Genomic DNA, 20,518 nt, shown 5'->3' on the forward strand with positions numbered 1-20,518 from the left:
TAAAGTGATTTTTGGTGTAGTTTGCTATTTGGCCTCAAGATGGCCACAGTCAAAAAGTAGATAGAAGATAGATAAAGAAGATAGAAGCAGGGGAACTTTTTGATCTCAGAAAAGCTGCAGCGTCTGAAGAGACGCTGTCGGCTTTTCTCTGGGGGGGTCCGATCAGTGAAAGGGATTTACAATCCCTTTCATTGATCGCTGGGCTAATGGCCCCCAGTGGGAGCGCGCACGGGGGGGCCCACAGGAGCGCGCGCGACCCGCGGGAGTGCGCGCAGCCTAACTGGACGAAAATTTTCGTCCAGTTAGGCTGAAGTGGTTAAGGATGGCTTCTTTCACCTGCATGGAGAGCTCCTTTGACCGCATGCTGTCTGGTCACAGAAATACAGTACTGTATCTCCCACATGCAAGCACCACACCTCAAATCAACTTCAGGCCTTTTATCTGCTTAATTGATAATGACAGACTTGCCCACACTTGCCCATGAAACAGCCTTATGCTGGGCATACACGGTTCGTTTCTGCCACTTGATTCTCCTATTCGATTGTTTCGCTGCTCGATTCTGCAGTCGATTATCTTATCTTCTGCTCATTTTTCTTATCTTTTTCCATTCACTTCTATCACAAAACGAGCAGCGAAACGATTGAGTGGGAGATCGGACATGTTGGAAATTATCTATCGAGCCATCTTAAAAACGAACCGTGTATTCCCAGCATAAGAGTAAATTTCCAATTACTATAGAGCCCCTGAAGTGAAGGGATTGTGTTAAAAAATGCTTAAGTTGCCTCATATCTTTTATTCAATCGTTTTGTTCACCCCACTAAATTAAAGCGTAAAATCTGCATTTCAACTGCATCTGAGTTGTTTCATTTAAAATTAATTGTAGTAAAGCACGGAATCAAAATTAGAAAAACTAAAAAAAAGTTGTCTCTGTCTAAATATTTATGGACCTAACTGTAAATCTCTTCCCCTATGGTTAATTACTTCCTGATGCTTAACCCTAACCTCCCCACTAACCTAATTCACTCCTTGACTCCTAATCCAATCCGGATGAAATCCAGATAGTTGTATTCCGGATTTCATCCTGTTAAAATCAAGTCACCTGTGCGGCTGGGCGGGGGGGGGGAGGGTTTAATCTCACCTATCATGACGTCTTCTTCATCCGTCTCTCGGCGCCTCCCATGATGCGGTCCAATCCGGCGTCACGTGACTAAAAACACTTTCTCCTTCCGGGTTGAAGGAGGAAGTGTATAGTCACATGACGCCAGATTGCCAGATTGGACCGCATCGTGGGAGGCGCCGAGGGACGGATGAAGAAGACGTCATGATAGGTAAGATTAAACCCCCCGCCCAGCTGCACAGGTGACTTGATTTTCACAGGATGAAAGCCGGAATACAACTTCCATCTGGATCAGATTTGAGCAGCACTGCTCCTAACCCTAACCCAGTGTTTCTCAAACCTGTCCTCGTGACTCCTCAATGGTGCATGTTTTGCAGGCAACCTCGCCTATGCACAGGTGGGGAGATGAGTGTCTCAGCTAGGTGGATTGCATGTATCTGAGACACTAGTTACGATACTTGTGCATAGGTAAGGTTGCCTAGAAAATATGCACCATTGAGGAGTCTCGAGGACAGGTTTGAGAAATACTGCTGTAACCTATTAACCCTTAAATTTAAATCTAACCGTCCCTTACCCTATCCTCTAACACTAACTGCACTAAAAAAATGCCTAACGCGAACCTCTAACCATAACAAATACTCACCCTCCATAATTGTTCTTCTCCAGTGCTTGGTTTGGGTGTATTCAGTCAGTAAAACCAATTGTATAGCTGAGCACCAGCGCCTAAATCAACCACCTAAAGTCGTTGAGCCACAGTTTTGCTTTGGACTATGTGACAGTGCCCAGTCTAAACTAAAGAGATTCTCTTTTTTTTATTTAAAGGAATCAACCCATCTACATTCAGAATGATGGCAAATCTTCTTTCATTACTGGCCTTTTGCCTTCTAACCCCTGCAATTGGGAACATAAACTTAAGCTACAGAGGTCGCCACAAGGCATCAGTGTTTTCTGATCTCACCGCCAGTGAGATGACATCTGTACGGACTTTCCTTCTGGAACAGGAAAGCCTGAACTTAGCTCCCACCCATTCAGAATTTGGCAAGAACACCATATTTCTGATAGAACTGAATCTACCCAAAAAGACTCAAGTGCTCAACTTTTTGGATAGAAGTGCTCCAAAACCTCAGAGAGAGGCCAAAGTCATAATTTATTTTGTGGAGCAGTCCCCTCCTAATGTTACTGAGTATATAGTGGGACCTTTACCACACCCATACTACTGTAAACCCAAAGTCATCAAAAGAGGCTATCCCATCCAATTTGAGGCACGGCCTACAACTAGCAGTGAGAATGAACATATTTTCCAAAGGCTGCAACCATCGATGAAGAAGATTGACCATATTCTAAAGGAGACATCAGGATTCTCTTTCTACAACTGCTCGAATCGATGTCTCACCTACACAGATATTGCACCACGTGGACTGCAGTCAGGAGACCGTAAGACATGGCTAATGCTTCATCGGTTTGTGGAAGGATATTTCCTCCACCCTATTGGTCTTGAGGTTCTGTTTAACCATCGCTCTCTCAACCCCGATGACTGGGCAATAGAGAAAGTTTGGTACAACGGACAATACTTTGATAGCATAGAAGACCTTGTTGAAAAGTATGACCGCAACGAAATAACCAAGCTGAGTTTACCAGCGTTTGAGGAAAAAGATCCCTTCTCGACCTTTAAGCCACGCGGACAGTTTAAAACCAAGACAGATATTCATGGAAGCAAAATATGTGAACCGCATGGAAAGCGCTACAGGGTTTTGGGCAACTATGTGGAGTACACAGGCTGGAGCTTTGCTTACCGCTTCAGCACATCTACAAGCCTGCAGATCTTTGACATACAATATAATAATGAGCGAATAGCCTATGAAGTGAGCATACAAGAAGCCATTGCCTTCTACAGTGGAGACACTCCTGCTGCCATGCAGTCCAAAGCCTTTGATTCTGGTTGGGGCATGGGAGTAGTGAATCATGAGCTGGCCAAAGGCATTGACTGTCCGGAAGTGGCCACATATAAGGATCTGCACCACTTTCTGGACACGGATAAACCCGTTCTTCACCGGAATGCGCTGTGCATCTTTGAGATGCCCATTGGGGTCCCCCTACGGAGACATTTTGACAGTGACTATGGTGGTGGCTACCATTTCTATGCTGGGCTGGAGAGCCATGCTCTGGTGGTGAGGACAACATCTACCGTTTACAATTACGATTATATCTGGGATTTCCTCTTCTATCAAAATGGAGTCATTGAGGTTAAAGTTCATGCTACTGGTTACATTCAAGCCACGTTCTTCACACCAAACGGGCTACTTTATGGCAGCAAAGTCTATAGCTATGTCCTGGGGAACCTTCACACACATTTAATCCACTACAAGGTGGACCTGGATGTGGCAGGTGAGATATTTTCTGAGCATTGTGTTTTGTCAATAACTGGAAATCAAGCTTGTTATAGAATCATATGTCAACTAAGGGTTGACTTATTATACTTTTTGCACCCCTAGGCTTATCTGATCCATGTGCAACCCCTCGTTGTGACACACGGTATGTTGGGTGGATACCGCAAGTTGCTATAGCAATGTATTTGTAACATTCGTAATGTGTGCTGCCTGCACATGGCAATTTTACTATTGCTTCGTGCATCGCGTACCTATTACAAAGCCGCCGAGAGATTTTGCAGCAGGGGAAAGCCGATAAACAGCTTACCCTGCTTCTACACAAGTCCCAGCAGTGTTAATTACTATTTCCCCTCCAGGTCACCGTGGATAGTGGGGGAATGATGTTATTGGGCTTCCAGCTATTACTGGCGGCCAAATTACAGTGTTTTTATAGTACTTTGTACTCCATCTTCTGACGGTGCCCAAATCACTCACTGAGCGCTGCTATAGCCGTAATTCCTATTACAGCCTATGGTGGCACTGGCTGTGCCCAAATCTCCTTCGTTGTTTTTAAAGGTCTCCTTGTGCATCATGCCCTATGTCACGTAATTTTAAAGCATTGATTTAGTTTGGTATAACATACTGTGACCCTATTGTCTATATAGTAAAGCATTGATTTAGTTTGGTATAACATACTGTGACCCTATTGTCTATATAGTAAAGCATTGATTTAGTTTGGTATAACATACTGTGACCCTATTGTCTATATAGTAAAGCATTGATTTAGTTTGGTATAACATACTGTGACCCTATTGTCTATATAGTAAAGCATTGATTTAGTTTGGTATAACATACTGTGACCCTATTGTCTATATAGTAAAGCATTGATTTAGTTTGGTATAACATACTGTGACCCTATTGTCTATATAGTTCACCTACCTCCATTAAGCTCAAAGTAATGCCGTCGGTGTGATGGAAGCAGACATCTTGTATAGTATTTTAATATCCAGTCCAATCTGTAAGGAGAATATTATTATTTTCATACTGAGCAACTTTCTATCAATTGTCATGATTCACAAAGCTTTTACACCACTATTTTCAACTTAACTATTTTACATTTTTAAGCTCCCAAAGAGCAAAAATATAATATAATTAAGCTAAGTAATATTGAATTGAAGTTAATCGGGAACAACTTATTTTGAGTGGTTATTTGGCTTGTAAATGTGCTGAAAGGTTATTTTGATCAATTAGGTTTTAAATGGCTTCAACAATTCATACATTTTAGCTCTGGCATGCCTCAATGCATGTGTCATTGAGAAGAGACAGTGAAACAGTAAAAGCTTAAAAATTAGATTTAAATATAAAATAAAACTGTGGGATATCTAAAAATGTAATTTTTAGGGGACCTAAAGCAAATGATTAAAAAAAAAAGTTTAACTTACCTTTATTTTAGGTTCCCTTTAAGACTGGGGCAAAGCTATGGAAGCCTCTTTGGAGGAGTTAAACGGCTGTAGACTTTGTAACAGTAATTGGGGATTCAAATTACAAACTTTGTTTAACTCCAGAGCAGCTTCTATACATCACTCACAATTCTAGTTTCACTATTCAATTATTAAATCCTGAGAGGACAAACAGAATCATAACTGTCACCATTTCCTTCCAACATCAGGACAAGAGAACACTTTTCAAACAATCAACCTGAAATACGAGAACATCTCAAACCCCTGGAGCCCCGGTCGCTTCATTGTCCAGTCCCGGATGGAGAAGATAGCCAGGGCCAGGGAGAGTCAGGCTGCCTTCAAATTCGGGTCTCCCCTTCCCAGATACCTGATGTTTATGAATCCGAACAAGAGGAACAGATGGGGACATTACCGGAGTTACCGGATCCAGTACAACTCTCACGCACACAGCGTGCTGCCCCGGAGGTGGAACGAGGAGAAGGGCGTCTCCTGGTCCAGGTGAATATAGAAATCTACAGATTTCAAGCACATAGGAACCAAATGATAAAAAGAAAAGCCAGATACTTACCTAACCTAAGGAGGGAGAAGGTTCTGGGTCCTAATGAGCCTTCCCTCTCCAATCTCGGTGCCCTCCATGCAGCGCTTCCTTCGTTTGAATCCCCCACCACAGGGGACTTCAGAAGTGTTTGGAAGCAGAGTCCTCATGAAGACAGGCGGCTCCATACTGCACACGTGCGATTTCGTGATATAGGGCGCACATGCACAATATGCAGCAGCAAGTCTACAGGAGCACTCGGGCTCCCGAAGACTTCCTGAAGCCTCTCTTCGGCGGCGGAGATAGCAGCATTTGACTAAATTGGTCGAATGCTGCTACGAGAGATCCTGTGCTGGAATGGGTACTGGGAGAGGAGAGGGAAGGCTTATTAGGACCCAGAGCCTTCCCTCTCCTTAGGTAAGTATCTGGCTTTTCTTTTTAGCATTCAGTTCCCATTTACTTTCCAGAGGTTGTCTAGGTCTGGTGATGTGTCTACAAGACAAAGAAAACCTGTGTTCATATTTCTACAGGCAGGGGTGCAGCTAAGGTTTTTGTGGCCCCAAGCGGACTGTAGCAAGAGGCCCTATCCTGCGGCGCGCGAAGCGCGCCGCGGCGAAAAATGGGTGTGGCTATCCCGCATAAGTGGGCGTGGCCATGACATGTGGGTGGAGCAGGAGGGCGGATTGGGGCGGGGCTGTTTGCGGGGAAAAAATGGATGTTGGGGTGATTGAGGCGCGCGTAGCGCGCCGAAAGATTGGCGCGGCCATGACATTGTATGGGCGAAGCTTAACCTTAGCACAGCAAATATAGCCAACTATGACCATTAAATAATAAATGCAGCAACAGTTACCCCAGACACCAGAAAATAAAAACGCAATTTGGGCCACATTTCAGCAGAAATCAAACGCAATTAGGGCACATTTTCAGCAGAAATCAAACGCAATTAGGGCACATTTTCAGCCGAAATCAAACGCAATTAGGGCACATTTTCAGCAGAAATCAAACGCAATTAGGGCAGAGTTCAGCAGAAATCAAACGCAATTAGGGCCACATTTTCAGCAGATATCAAACGCATTTAGGGCACAGTTCAGCAGAAATCAATCGCAATTAGGGCCACATTTTCAGCAGAAATCAAACGCAATTAGGGCACAGTTCAGCAGAAATCAATCGCAATTAGGGCCACATTTTCAGCAGATATCAAACGCATTTAGGGCACAGTTCAGCAGAAATCAATCGCAATTAGGGCCACATTTTCAGCAGATATCAAACGCATTTAGGGCACAGTTCAGCAGAAATCAATCGCAATTAGGGCCACATTTTCAGCAGATATCAAACGCATTTAGGGCACAGTTCAGCAGAAATCAATCGCAATTAGGGCCACATTTTCAGCAGATATCAAACGCATTTAGGGCACAGTTCAGCAGAAATCAATCGCAATTAGGGCCACATTTTCAGCAGATATCAAACGCATTTAGGGCACAGTTCAGCAGAAATCAATCGCAATTAGGGCCACATTTTCAGCAGATATCAAACGCATTTAGGGCACAGTTCAGCAGAAATCAATCGCAATTAGGGCCACATTTTCAGCAGATATCAAACGCAATTAGGGCACAGTTCAGCAGAAATCAATCGCAATTAGGGCCACATTTTCAGCAGATATCAAACGCATTTAGGGCACAGTTCAGCAGAAATCAATCGCAATTAGGGCCACATTTTCAGCAGATATCAAACGCATTTAGGGCACAGTTCAGCAGAAATCAATCGCAATTAGGGCCACATTTTCAGCAGATATCAAACGCATTTAGGGCACAGTTCAGCAGAAATCAATCGCAATTAGGGCCACATTTTCAGCAGATATCAAACGCATTTAGGGCACAGTTCAGCAGAAATCAATCGCAATTAGGGCCACATTTTCAGCAGATATCAAACGCATTTACAGTTCAGCAGAAATCAATCGCAATTAGGGCCACATTTTCAGCAGATATCAAACGCATTTAGGGCACAGTTCAGCAGAAATCAATCGCAATTAGGGCCACATTTTCAGCAGATATCAAACGCATTTAGGGCACAGTTCAGCAGAAATCAATCGCAATTAGGGCCACATTTTCAGCAGATATCAAACGCATTTAGGGCACAGTTCAGCAGAAATCAATCGCAGTTAGGGCCACATTTTCAGCAGATATCAAACGCAATTAGGGCACAGTTCAGCAGAAATCAATCGCAATTAGGGCCACATTTTCAGCAGATATCAAATGCAATTAGGGCACAGTTCAGCAGAAATCAATCGCAAATTCGCAATTAGGGCTGCGGCTGCAAAAAGAAAAGAATTTACTCACCTGGCAGGCTGGCACTGGCAGAAGTCTTCTCTCCCTGGTCTCCTCTCCCGGCCGGCTTCTCAGGCGCGCAGTTCCCACGGAGCTCCCTTCCTGGCTTCCTCCTCCAATCTCCCGCGCTGATTCATGCAGGGCTACGGGTCGGGAAGATGGCCACCCGAAGCCCTGTACTGGAGACATAGTCTCCAGAGCAGGGCTTCGGCGGCGGCCATCTTCCTGTAGCCCTGCTCTGCTCTGCCAGCCCGGCGGGGCTGCGGGGAAAAAGTGACGTCGCGCCGACGTCACGGAGCCGCCGAGGCCCCTAAGATTGTGAGGCCCCAAGCGACCGCTTGGTTCGCTTTATGCCTCGCGGCGCCCCTGTCCACAGGTCTAGTCTTATAACTCACAATGCGCCTGAATTACTAACGTTCTGCCTCCAGCCTGTAGGTGTCTCTGTAACTCAAACTACACTCTACTGTATTTCATGATCTCTTCTAATCCTCATGCTGTTGTTCATATTGGCTAGGTCTGGAAATGGCTGCCTGCATTATTATTTTTATGCCATTATATAGCACTGCTGACCTTTTCCATAGCACTTTACAAAATACTTTGAAAAATCCATGTCTGTAACTGTCCCTCAGAAGAGCTCACAGTCTAATGTCCCTACCATAGTCCTAGTTTTATGTTCCTATCATAGTCTAATGTTCGTATCATAGTCATAGTCTATCTTTCCTACCATTGTCAAAGTCTATTGTCCCTACCATATTCAAAATCTAAAGAAAAAGAAGGGACACCGAGAGCCCAATATAGTGTAGTAAGTTGGGTGATGGGTAAATGGAATAGTATATGATAGATATACCCACAAGACAGGGTTACCAATTAGGCAACCACTGTGTAGGCAGGTGAGGAGATTAGGCCTGTCCTCACTCAGGATTAAGATGTCGCTCTCTGTAGATTAGGAGAAGAAAGGGAATTCAACCCTCCACCAGGAGTGGATGCTGATATTGTAAGAAGAAATGAGGCGCCAACAGAATAAAATATATCTAAAAACTTTAAAATTCCTCGGGATGCGGTGGTGAACTCATCTCCCCGAAGCAGACATGATGCTGTCGGTTTTAGTACAAACAAATGTATTTATATACTCCAACATACAGTGCAACGCGTTTCATGGGTATATTCCCGCTTCTTCAGGCAATAACGAACAGGAGTACACACTGAAAGACAGAGACAAATACAGTGTCCTCAGACTAATGAACATCATGTTTGAGTGTTATTATTAAAGCCATTGGTAAGGGAGCATAAAAAGGAAGGGGAGGGAGGGGGGGTTCATAAAAAATATACCTGGGGGGACGGGTTTCCAGGCTGGGAAAAGCCTGCTAGGGTGCTGGATATGTTGGGTGGACTTGGTAGTGGTGGATGGGAATTGATGAGGAAAAATAGTGTACATTGGTGGAACGAAGTGATGTATGTAGTAGTGTCAACCAAAGGTTTGCGCATCAATGTAATGTATTGAAGCGCTGGCAAATCACTCATGAATCGCTACACATAGCGACTTGAGTGCGATTGCAAGCTGTAATAAAATTCTGATACATTGAAAGGACCAATCAGAATTAAAATCGCTAATCGCAAATCGCTACACAATCGCTAGGAAAAAGCTTACACTTTTTAAAATCGATCCCAAAAGCGCCGGAAAGCACTCATGAAATCGCTTACAAAACTCTGAATAAAAACGTGAGCGATTGCGATAGCGTTTTGCGCTTTGTAGTGGGTTCCAGGCCTGACAGAGCTTTAGGAAACGCTAGTGATTTTAAAAAAACTCAATGTGAACCAACCAGCCCTCACAGGTTTGAGAGCATATAGTGTTACTCCAGCTTACCACAAGGTGGCGATGCTTACTTATACATTTCAATGTTTGCTTAGGTTCTCAAGTAAGGTAAAGTTTGTAGTCTCTGTAAAAGGACAACTGTAACAAGAGGTATATGGAGGCTGCCATATTTATTTCCTTTTAAACAATACCAGTTCCCTGGCATCCTGCTGATCTGTTTGGAAGCAGTAGTGTCTGAATCACACCAGAAACAAGCATGCAGCTAATCTTGTCAGATCTGACAATGTCAGAAACAGCTGATCTGCTGCATGCCTATTCAGGGTCTACGGCTTGAAGTATTAGAGGCAGAGGATCAGCAGGACAGCCAGGCAACTAGTATTGCTTAAAAGGAAATAAATATGTCAGCCTCAGTATCCCTCTTGCTACAGTTTTCCTTTAAAAAGGATCTGTAACCAAAATAGCAAAATTAATAAAATTGCTTATTTTTTACAATGTTCATTTATAAGTTACAGGATATAGTCAGTGTTTGCCCATTGTAAAATCTTTCCTCTCTCTGATTTACTTTCTGAAATTTAGGAGGCAACATCTTTATTTCGGGCAGGTGATCTCTGCAGAATGTTTGTTACTGAGAGTTCTAAAGCCAGTACAAAAACATAGCTGGTCTCCAGAATGCTCTGGGGGCGGGGGAATTCCACTCAATAAAAACCCTGGGATAAGCCTCAGTAGAAGGACAAGGCTACATGCCAATATACAACAAAAAAAAAAAAAAAAAAAAAAAATATATATATATATATATATATATATATATATAGGAAATGTTTCTGATGCTGAAGCCAATATAGTTAAAGTGGACCTGAATTCTTGCACAAGACAGAAGGAAAACATAGAGAAATGCAACCTGTATGTATTTAGAGGGATTAGTCTAATTCCCCCTTATCTGTGTCTAATCCAGGCATGGGCAAACGCGGCCCTCCAGCTGTTACGGAACTACAAGTCCCACAATGCATTTGCCTTTATGAGTCATGACTGTGGCTGTCACACTCCTGCAATGCACTGTGGGACTTGTAGTTCCTTAACAGCTGGAGGGCCAAGTTTGCCCATGCCTGGTCTAATCACAAGTTGTAATTGATCCCTCAGCTGTGTCAGGTGGGGTTTTGCAGGAGATTGCCACAGCAGAGATCTCATCAGGATGTTGACAATATGTCTGCTTCCATGAAAGCAGGAAGTAGAGAAACTGCAGATTTATAGCAGGAGTTGCATCAAGTGTAACAAAGACATGTTTTTCTTTAAAGGTTATTATGCTGATTCTTATCTTTTAGAGCAGAGAGGAAGTTCTGAGTTCAGGTCTGCCTTAACGTAAAAGTGGATATCCTGAATAATTTACTGCATTCTACTACTGTGTTCTACTATTTGTCACTACAGGGCCTCTTTAACACTATGTACCACATTTTCTCGGCCGCCGAAGAAATGAAGAAAGGGGGTGGAGCCAAAGCTGAATTTTGTTTTCTCCTTTCAATGGTTTTTTATTATGAAAGCTAAAAATACAAACATTTCTGGGTTTTAAATAATTTTACTGTGTTCTGATAGGAAATAACATACGGTAAGTAACCTGACTTCAGATTTCACAGCAAGTGACAATGACATGCCATTATTCCTAACTAGCTGATGACCCGGGGTTGCCCGGGTATGTATTTGGCTGCGCCCACTTTTTGTAACCATAACACACAATTACTCCATGACCAAGTTTGTAAGCTTTGCGGTCTTTGGCATCAATAATTTGCATTGAAATGAAACAAATCTGATTGGCTGCTTGTGGCTCCACCCCTTTTTCTGAATTTGAACCCCAAACACCCAATGACCAATTGTACCAGATCTGAGGCATGCGCCATTAACAGTGCAAGAATGCCAGTAATTAAATATTCCCCTTAAAAATCATTAGGTGAATTTTGATTGGCTTTTGTAGGCTCCACCCACTTTTCTGAATATTAATCCCAGTCACCCAGTGCCCAACTGCAAAGTTTGAGAACCCTACCATTAACAGTGAAGACGAGCTGCAGTTTATATTTTCCCAGTGAAATTTGCATTTGTCTCCACCCACTTTTTGGTTATGGGGATAAAAAGTATCCTATATGTTATTCCAGGTAATAAATGTACTATGTGTGTGCCAAATTTCATTCAAATCCGATCAGCCATTGTTGCGTGATCGAGTAACAAACATCCAAACTTTCCCATTTATAATATTACTGAGATGATAATCTGTCCCTACAGATACAGCCTGGCAGTGACCCGGTACAGTGACACGGAGACCACCAGCAGCAGCCTCTACAATCAGAATGACCCCTGGGATCCAGCCGTCAATTTTGAGAGATTCATTCGAAACAACGAGTACATCCTGAACCAGGTTGGCGAAACTCACTCAGCAGAACCTGCTCTGCAGAGTGGATAATTGTAGTGAGAGGAATATTGAGGCGGCTATATTTATTTCCTTTTAAACAATACCAGTTGCCTGACAGCCCTACTGGTCTATTTGGCTGCAGTAGTGTCTGAATAACACCAGGAACAAGCATGCAACTAATCTTGTCAGATCGGACAGTCATGTCAGAAACACCTGATTAGTGATGTAGCGAACATCGAATTTTGCAAATGCGAATTTACCGCAAATGTTTGCGAACCGGCCGTTTTCGGCGGGCTCCATAGACCTAAATGGCAGGCGAACGGCCACCAACTTTAGCAGTTAATATCAAAGCTCCCGTACATGCTAGAAAAACCAAACTGGTAGAGTATGTCAAGGACAGTGAGGGAGAAAAAAATCAAAAAGACCTTATAGTTTTTGGGCTGAGTGTGGAAAATGTTTTAATGGCCGCTGAATTTAGCGGTTAATAGCAAAGCCCCGAATGTGCTAGAAACACCTAGTTTGCTGGGTATGTTAAGAAAAACAAAAAGTTGCTTACTTAAAACATAAAGAATTTGCGATAATTCAGGTTGGAGTGAGCTCAGAGATGTCTCCCAGGCATCACTGCTGAATATATGCAAATTAACCATTGTACCCTTAGAAGCTAAACACACCTCCAGAACCGCTGGAATGCAATGATGTGTCAGCTTGTTAATTTGTACAGAGCCAGAATAATTCAACATGCATACAGACTGTTTCGGATTGTGTGATCCTCATCAGTGCTGCTGAGGAAACAAGAGAAAGTAAAAAAAAACCCTTATAGTTTTTGAGAAAATAGATTTTAAAGTTTGTGTAAAAAAGTAGCAAAGTAAATGTGATAAAATGACAGATAATGTATTAACATGTATATAAATGTATTTATCTTTTTTTATATATATGTTCAGAGTGTGCCTCTGTAACCCCTTGTCTCCCATGCACACTGGGATGGCCAGAATGCGGAGCCCCGGCAATGTGGGGCTTCGTACCCTGAGCTATACCAGCCAACATCGTGCATGGTATGGGAGGGCTCTGGTCGAGAGGGTTGGCCAAGCCTTCCCTTCTCCCCCAGAGCCATTGCCCAATCCGGCACCCTGGAGCACCCACAGCACCCTGCTATGGGTGCTCCAGGGTGCCGGCGTGGGTGGAAGCTTTAGGTGCGGTGGGCGGGGAGAAGAGTGGGAGTCGTGCAGAAGAACGGTGCTCTAGCTATATTAAGTATAGCAGAACTCAAAGCGTCTTTAAATTTGGCTCCAGGGCTCCCCATTGGTTAACAGACCAATGAGGATCCTTGAAGCCAAATTTAAAGATGTTTTGGCTCTAGTTATAGTTAGTGTGGCTGGATGGTGTAATGGTTAAGGGCACTGCCTCTGACACAGGAGACCTGGGTTCGATTCTCGGCTCTGCCTGTTGAGTAAGCCAGCACCTATTCAGTAGGAGACCTTGGGCAAGACTCCCTAACACTGCTACTGCCTATAGAGCGCACCCTAGTGGCTGTAGCTCTGGCGCTTTGAGTGCGCCAGGAGAAAAGCGCGATATAAATGTTATTTGTCAGGGGAGCATCGGTGTGGCGGCGGGTGCGCGGAGATGTTCAAGCTCATTAGAAGCTTCAATCAAGCTCATTTCTGAGGATATTGGCGTGGGAACATTTTTTTAAAGGTACAGGTAAGTATTTATGGTTAAAAGGATACCAGAGCCCAAATGAATATGAGAAATTGGGGAAGCGGTGAGCATCAGGGCAGCTCACCATACATGCCTGCTTCCCCCATTTCTCTTGGTGTCGCTTGTCTCCTTCCCAAGGAGATGAGCTACACCACATACTCCATGAACCTTTTACTGGCCAGTATACATGCACTGTTTTATTTGAAGGCTTTGCTATTAACCGCTGTCCTTCTTAACATAAATACATGCAAATTTGGTGTTTCTAGCACCTTCAGGGGCTTTGCTAATAACCGCTAAAGTTGGAGGCCATTAAAACATTTCCCACACTTAGCCCAGGAACTTTAAAATCGATTTTCTCAAACACTATATGGTCTTTTTGAAAAATGTTTTTTCCCCCTCTTGTTCCCACTGTCCTTAACATCCCTACATGCAAATTTGGTGTTTCTAGCATGTTCAGGGGCATTGCTATTAACCGCTAAATTTGGTGGCCATTGAAACATTTCCCACACTCAGCCCAAGACATTTAAAATGGATATTCTCAAAAACTAAAAGGTCTCTATTTTTCTCACTGTTCTGCTTAACATTCCCTGCAAATGTGATGTTTCTGGCATGTACGGCGGTTTTGCTATCAACCGCTAAAGTCAGTGGCTAGTGAGTCTAATGGAAAGAATGCGAACGCGAATTTGCGTTAAATGAGAACTTTCCGCCAGCGAGCATTTCGGGCTATCTCTACACCTGATCTGCTGCATGCTTTTTCAGGGTTTTATTGCTAAAAGTATTAGAGGCAGAGGATGAGCAGGACAGCCAGGCAACTAGTATTGCTTAAAAGGAAATAAATATGGCAGTCTCCGTATCCCTCTCACTTTGCAGGAAGCTTTAGCTATGGCTAGGGATGATCAATTATTATTATTTTTTATTTATATAGCGCCACCATCTTCCGTAGCGCTGTACATAATACAAACAAATAATGGGGAACAAATATACATAAGAAATACAAGACACTGTACAGTCATGACATTGAATAGAATAAATATAGATAAATACATAGTTGATGTGTGTTGGTACTTGTACATATGTTAAAATAACAGCAGCAGGGCCGGCCCGCTCATGAGGTGGGGTGAAACTTTTGTCTCAGGCGGCAAATTTCCAGGGGCGGCATCCGCCCGTCCGTGCGGGGAGCCGGCCGCCGAGCTGGAGGGGTAGCTGGCAGGACGGGGGTATTGGGCCTAGCGGCGGGGAGGGGGGGTCGGACCCCCCCCCTCCCTCGCCTGGGTCCCCCGTCCTCCGCTCCCCTCCAGCCTTACATAGAAGCAGCCGCTATTTGTAAGAGGCACGGGCGGAGAGGACTCACCTCTTCCTCGATCCAGCGTGCGCTCCACTGACGTCACTTCCTGCAACGCTGCAGGAAGTGATGTCAGTGGAGCGCACGCTGGGAAGAGGTGAGTCCTCCCCGCCCGTGTGTCTTACAAATAGCGTCTGCTTCTTCTATGTAAGGCTGGAGGGGAGCGCAGTTCGGGGGACCCAGGCGAGGGAGGGGGGGTACGACCTCCTCCCCGCCGCTAGGCCCAATGCCCCCTCAGGCGGCAAAAAGTCTAGGGCCGGCCCTGAACAGCAGTATGAGAAACACTAGGAGCAGGTCCCTGCCCTTGCGAGCTTACAATCTAGAGGGTAGTGGGGAGGAAACAAAAGGGAAGGAAACACAAGGATTAGTGGGTGAGCCAGTGTGCCTTCAGTGCTGCCTATAGCAAATTATAGGCTCGTCTGAACCGGTGTGTTTTCAGAGTACGTTTGAAGGTTTCCAGACTCGTGGCATGACGAACCGGCTGAGGGAGGGAGTTCCACAGGAGAGGGACAGCCCGTGAGATGCAAATATTTCAGAGTTGACGCAGGATTATGTAAATTGTATGCAAATATATGTAGCTTGAAAATTGACCAATAACTTTAAACCTTGTTGGGACTTGATTGTTCCATTTTCAAGCTGCATATATTTGCATTAAAGTTTACATAATCCTGCATGAACTTTGAAATATTTGCATCTCATTGATCATCCCTAGTTATAACTAAAGGCCACATACACACATCAGACCATAGTCTTTGGAAAATGAAAGACCACAGACCAATCTTACCACCCTTCATGTAGTACGAGAGCCATACCTTCACAGTCTATTCTATGGAGCTGAACTCCCCATCAGATAGAAATCTTTGCAAGATGCTGCACACACAGATGCTGTACAGATGCAACAGATCAGTATCTGCAAAAGATCCGTTCCTGCAAAATGCATTCATAGTCTATGAGATCTGCAGATCATCATACACACCTTGTTTAACACACATTCATCTGCAGATCAGATCCACCAGGATGGATTTTCAGATCTGCAGAGGATTGTCTGATCTGCAGATGAATGTCAGTTAAACAAGGTGTGTATGATGATCTGCAGATCTCATAGACTATGAATGCAATTTGCAGGAACGGATCTTTGGCAGAAACAGATCTTTTGTGTCTGTACAGCATCTGTGTGTGCAGCATCTTGCAAAGATTTTTTTATGATGGGGAGTTCAGCTCCATAGAATAGACTGTGAAGGTATGGCTCTCATACTACATGGAAGGGGGTAAAATTGTTCTGTGAGCTTTCATTTTCAAAAGACTTTGGTCTGATGTGTGTATGTGGCCTAAGGATCGTCAATAAGATGCAAATGACTCCGACATGCATGCAAATTGTACACAGCGTGGAACTGGTCCAATCAGATGCACTTCTTGCTAAATTTGATTAGCCCAATTCTAAGCTGCATACAATTTGCATGTCATTAACCACCCCTAGTTACGATCTAAATCAGAAGCAATGGGACTTAATTTGCTGAGGTTAGAGAAAGCTTGGAAAACATAAGCGACTGAGCATATCTATATAATATATATTTTTTTAAACTAACATTATTATTATTACTACAGCAAAGTACTCGTTATCCGGAACTCAGGCAACCAGAAGTCTCAACTAACCGGCATGCCTGAGGGGAAAACGGGGACTGTGTTTTGGGGGGTTTGCAGGTGATTTTTGCAGGAATTAAATACTTACTGAGCCTTCAACACCATCATTTCATGCCACACTGAAGGGGGGGGGGGGGGGGGGAAGGTTGGGGATAGGGGAGAGTTGAGGTTTCTGCTTTTAGGCCAGTTAATCATGCAAGCGGCATGTACTTAGCATCAGGTGATCCCAGCCGGTGACGCAAACTGGGGACTTTGCTGTGCTGATGATTTATATACTGTAGCGTTGTCCTCTTGTTCTCTTGTATAGCCGTACAAGTGAAGAAACAAATACGTGTACATAATGGTAATCAACATCATCATTGGTGACAAGTGTATCAAAATATACAGTCATTATAAGAAATAATTGGAGGAGAGAATGCTGCCCCTGCCAGCTTACAATCTAAAAGAATAGGGAGGATTCCAGGTATGGCAATGAGAAGTCAGCAACTTGTGCTTCTAGAGGGGAGAAGTAATTTTGCTCGCCATCCTTACCAGTGCGTACATTTGAATACGGCGCTGGTAGACTTGGGCGCAGGATCCAGCTGTTAAATGGCTGGTCCTGCTTCTGCACAAGTCCGGGACGTTTTAATTACTATTCCCCCTCCAGGCCGACATGGATAGTGGGGGAATGAAATAATTCGGCTTCCAGCGATCGCTGGAGGCCGAATTATTGTGTTTTTTAAACAACTTCGGCTCCGTCTTCTGACGGAGCCGACCTTCCTCACTGAGCGCCGCTATAGACTGATTCCTATTACAGTCTATGGCGGCGCTGGCTGCGCCCAAAGCTAGCAGCGCTGAAAAGCACTGCTCCGTTACCAGTACCTGTGGAGAGTCCTGTGATCAGTTTGGTCAGGTGATGAATTTCTAATGCTCTGATTTGCTGGTCATAATCATGTGCTAAAGCAGGAAGTGATCACAACGAATCGTAGTGTTCTAGATATATGACCTGAACACTCTTCTTTGAGTTCTGACCATACCGGCTGCTCTAGGGAGCTACTTCCTGTGTCAGATTCTGCAGGACGCATGGTTTGGTCAGTGTCTGAAGGGAATAGACTAGTTTACATGAGAATCAGTCATTTCCAACCACTTACAGCTTATATATGTCATGGCCAGAACCTGAAGTCTGGCCACTCAAAACTAGAAGTGGCCTTCTCACTGTGGCCAACGTGAGAAATTAATTCCCAATGTGCCAAAGTGAAAAATGAAGCTGGCTCCTTGGCACTGGCTCTCCCCCCTGCCCACCTCCTATTCAGCTCTAGCAGTCGGAGACGCGCACATTCCCTCAGAGTCGTTCGGTGTGGCAGGGAAGCAGAGAGGGAAGGCTGCAGACATTGCTTCTGCCAGCACCTGCTCTGCAGAAACGAATGGCAGGATTCCCTGCCGCAACAAACTACTCTGGGGGAATGCGTGTCCTCAGCTGCCAGAGCTGGATAGGAGGTGGGCAGGGTGAGGAGCCAGTTTCATTTCTCACATTGCCGCCGGGAATCTAATTCATTTCGCACATTGGCAGCAGTGAGACGGCCACTTCTAGTTTTGTCCGGCCAGAACCCAAAGTGGCCGTAACATATACATCCTTTTAATGTTAGATGTATACTCTGTGAGCTGTCTGTTCTAATATCTTGTCAGCATACAGGAATAGAGTCTGACAAGACACAGAACATTTATATTGTGCTTTTCTCCTGGTGGACTCAAAGCGTTTCAGGGCTGCAGCCACTTAGGGTGGACCAAGATCATTAGGGAGCCTTGCCCAAAGAATCCTTACTGTTTTACTTATTGGCATGAGCCGTGGTTCAAACCCTGGTCAAGGGCTGTAATCACACAACAAAGGCAACTGCCTTAGCAGTGCGCTATCCAGCTGACCCCATTAGCTCTTTTAAGTTGGCCAATAAATGGTATCACCCTGATTCAAAACTCCTTGTGTTAGCTATAGAAGCAGTAAGGAGGATAAATAGGATGGACTTGTGTCTGTGGCTCTGGATAATTTTACAAGTATCGGAGAAAAAACATAGAGGACCAATAGAGATGCTAACACCTTATTGTCCACCTGAAAATAAATATAAAATTAATTAGGGCATTATTCATTAATAGATAGCATGTTTCTCATGGGTTCCTTACTACATTGCACTCTTTTTGTTCAGGATCTTGTGGCCTGGGTAACTGTTGGGTTCCTTCACATACCGCACTCAGAAGACATCCCCAACACCTCCACCCCAGGGAATGCGGTGGGATTCTTTCTCCGTCCCTTCAACTTCTTTGATGAGGACCCATCGGTTGCCAGTCGCTCAACAGTTATAGTGAGGCCTGCAGACGATACCTTCAGTAAAGTGAACATTGATCGTTGGACTCCGGCTGTGGTTGGTCAATGTGTGTCTGATAAACCCTTTCAGTATAATGGAACCTACTTTTGAGACTGGTCACAGAGGCACGCAAATTACTGTTTGCTCCTATGACAAGTATATGACTTAAAGAGGAACTCCAGTGAAAATAATGTAATAAAAAAAGTGCTTCATTTTTACCATAATTATGTATAAATGATTTAGTCAGTGTTTGCCCATTGTAAAATCTTTCCTCTCCCAGATTCACATTCTGACATTTATTACATGGTGACATTGTTACTGTGGGCATGTTATGTATCTGTTTCTAGCTGTTCTGGCTGTTAGACAGTTGTAAACAGCCATTTCCTGTGTGTGAACATTGTTACAGTTGCCAGGAGTACCGCGGTATTCAGAGCCTCTAGTGGGAGTGGTTTCAGCACAAAATCAGTCACACAGCGCCCCCTGATGGTCTGTTTGTGAAAATCATTCTATTTCTCATGCAAAAGGGGGTATCAGCTACTGATTGGGATAAAGTTCAATTCTTGGTTGGAGTTTCTCTTTAAGACACTATGGCCTCAATTCACTAAGATCATGCTAGAGATAATAAGGCAAGAGAAAACTTACCTCCACACGTGAGAGAGTTATCTTACCTCTTCATTCCTTAAGTTACCTCTCCTGTAGTTAATTTACCTCCTCTGTAGTTAATTTACCTCCTCTGTAGTTAATTTACCTCCTCTGTAGTTAATTTCACATGCAGCTAATTAACAGCCTGTCTTTAACTCTGGAGTTATTTTAAGGATTGGAGAGTTAATTTAAAGACAGAAGAGTTAACTTTAGGCTTGCCTGAGGTAAAATGTTTCCTGAATACTACATGCCTTATCACCATGGTAACAACTCTAGAAGAGTTATTAAAGACAGGAGATAAGTTTAGTGAATTGAGGCCTACGAATGGACTTTGAATTTGAGAACTTTCTTGAAGGTCCTACTACAAGTCTAGAAGGTGTACTCATAAAAACAGTGAAGGCTTGAATTCATTGATGTACACCATTAAGCAGCTGAATTTTTTGATTATCAAGCCCGAAGGAATAGTATCTCCATTTCATGCAGATGAATCCCATAAAAGACGTTTTGCTGTATGTTAAACACTCATGGTGATTTTACTGATCATTAACAAGCGCAGAGGGATAAGTCTCCAGACACCAATTTCCAAAAGAATAAATTACGGCAAAACATTCTTGTCAGCGCCAGAATGTTGAAATTTATGGATTTCTCTACATACTCGGTAATAGAGTTTTGTACCAACTTGTTAGCCATCAGTTAGAGCAAAAACTTCTTAGTGAGAATAATATTTGACTTGCTACTCTACAGATTGAAAGAGCAAAAACAAGCGGTCAAAACACGATGATTTCTTCTCCTGGCTTCCATAGCTGGTCCTTAGGAAGAAATCGTTATCGTATTTTGTAAGCTTGTTTTCAT

The 20,518-nt window shown here is 43.8% G+C and overlaps 1 protein-coding gene across 2 annotated transcripts in view; it reads left to right on the forward strand.

The window, feature by feature from the left end:
- LOC137518085 (diamine oxidase [copper-containing]-like) overlaps nt 1-20,276 on the forward strand; it is a 30,708-nt gene extending 10,432 nt beyond the window's left edge. For both annotated transcript variants that reach the window (XM_068235382.1, XM_068235383.1), the window contains exons 2-5: nt 1,940-3,502; nt 5,153-5,441; nt 11,884-12,016; nt 18,866-20,276. In XM_068235382.1, coding sequence (XP_068091483.1) covers nt 1,940-3,502; nt 5,153-5,441; nt 11,884-12,016; nt 18,866-19,135 — 2,255 coding nt within the window. In that variant the 3' untranslated portion in view covers nt 19,136-20,276. The remainder of the gene's footprint in view (nt 1-1,939; nt 3,503-5,152; nt 5,442-11,883; nt 12,017-18,865) is intronic.
- The last annotated feature ends 242 nt before the right edge of the window (nt 20,277-20,518 follow it).

The sequence above is a fragment of the Hyperolius riggenbachi genome, chromosome 5 (assembly GCF_040937935.1).
Source record: "Hyperolius riggenbachi isolate aHypRig1 chromosome 5, aHypRig1.pri, whole genome shotgun sequence".
Lineage (NCBI taxonomy): Eukaryota > Metazoa > Chordata > Amphibia > Anura > Hyperoliidae > Hyperolius > Hyperolius riggenbachi.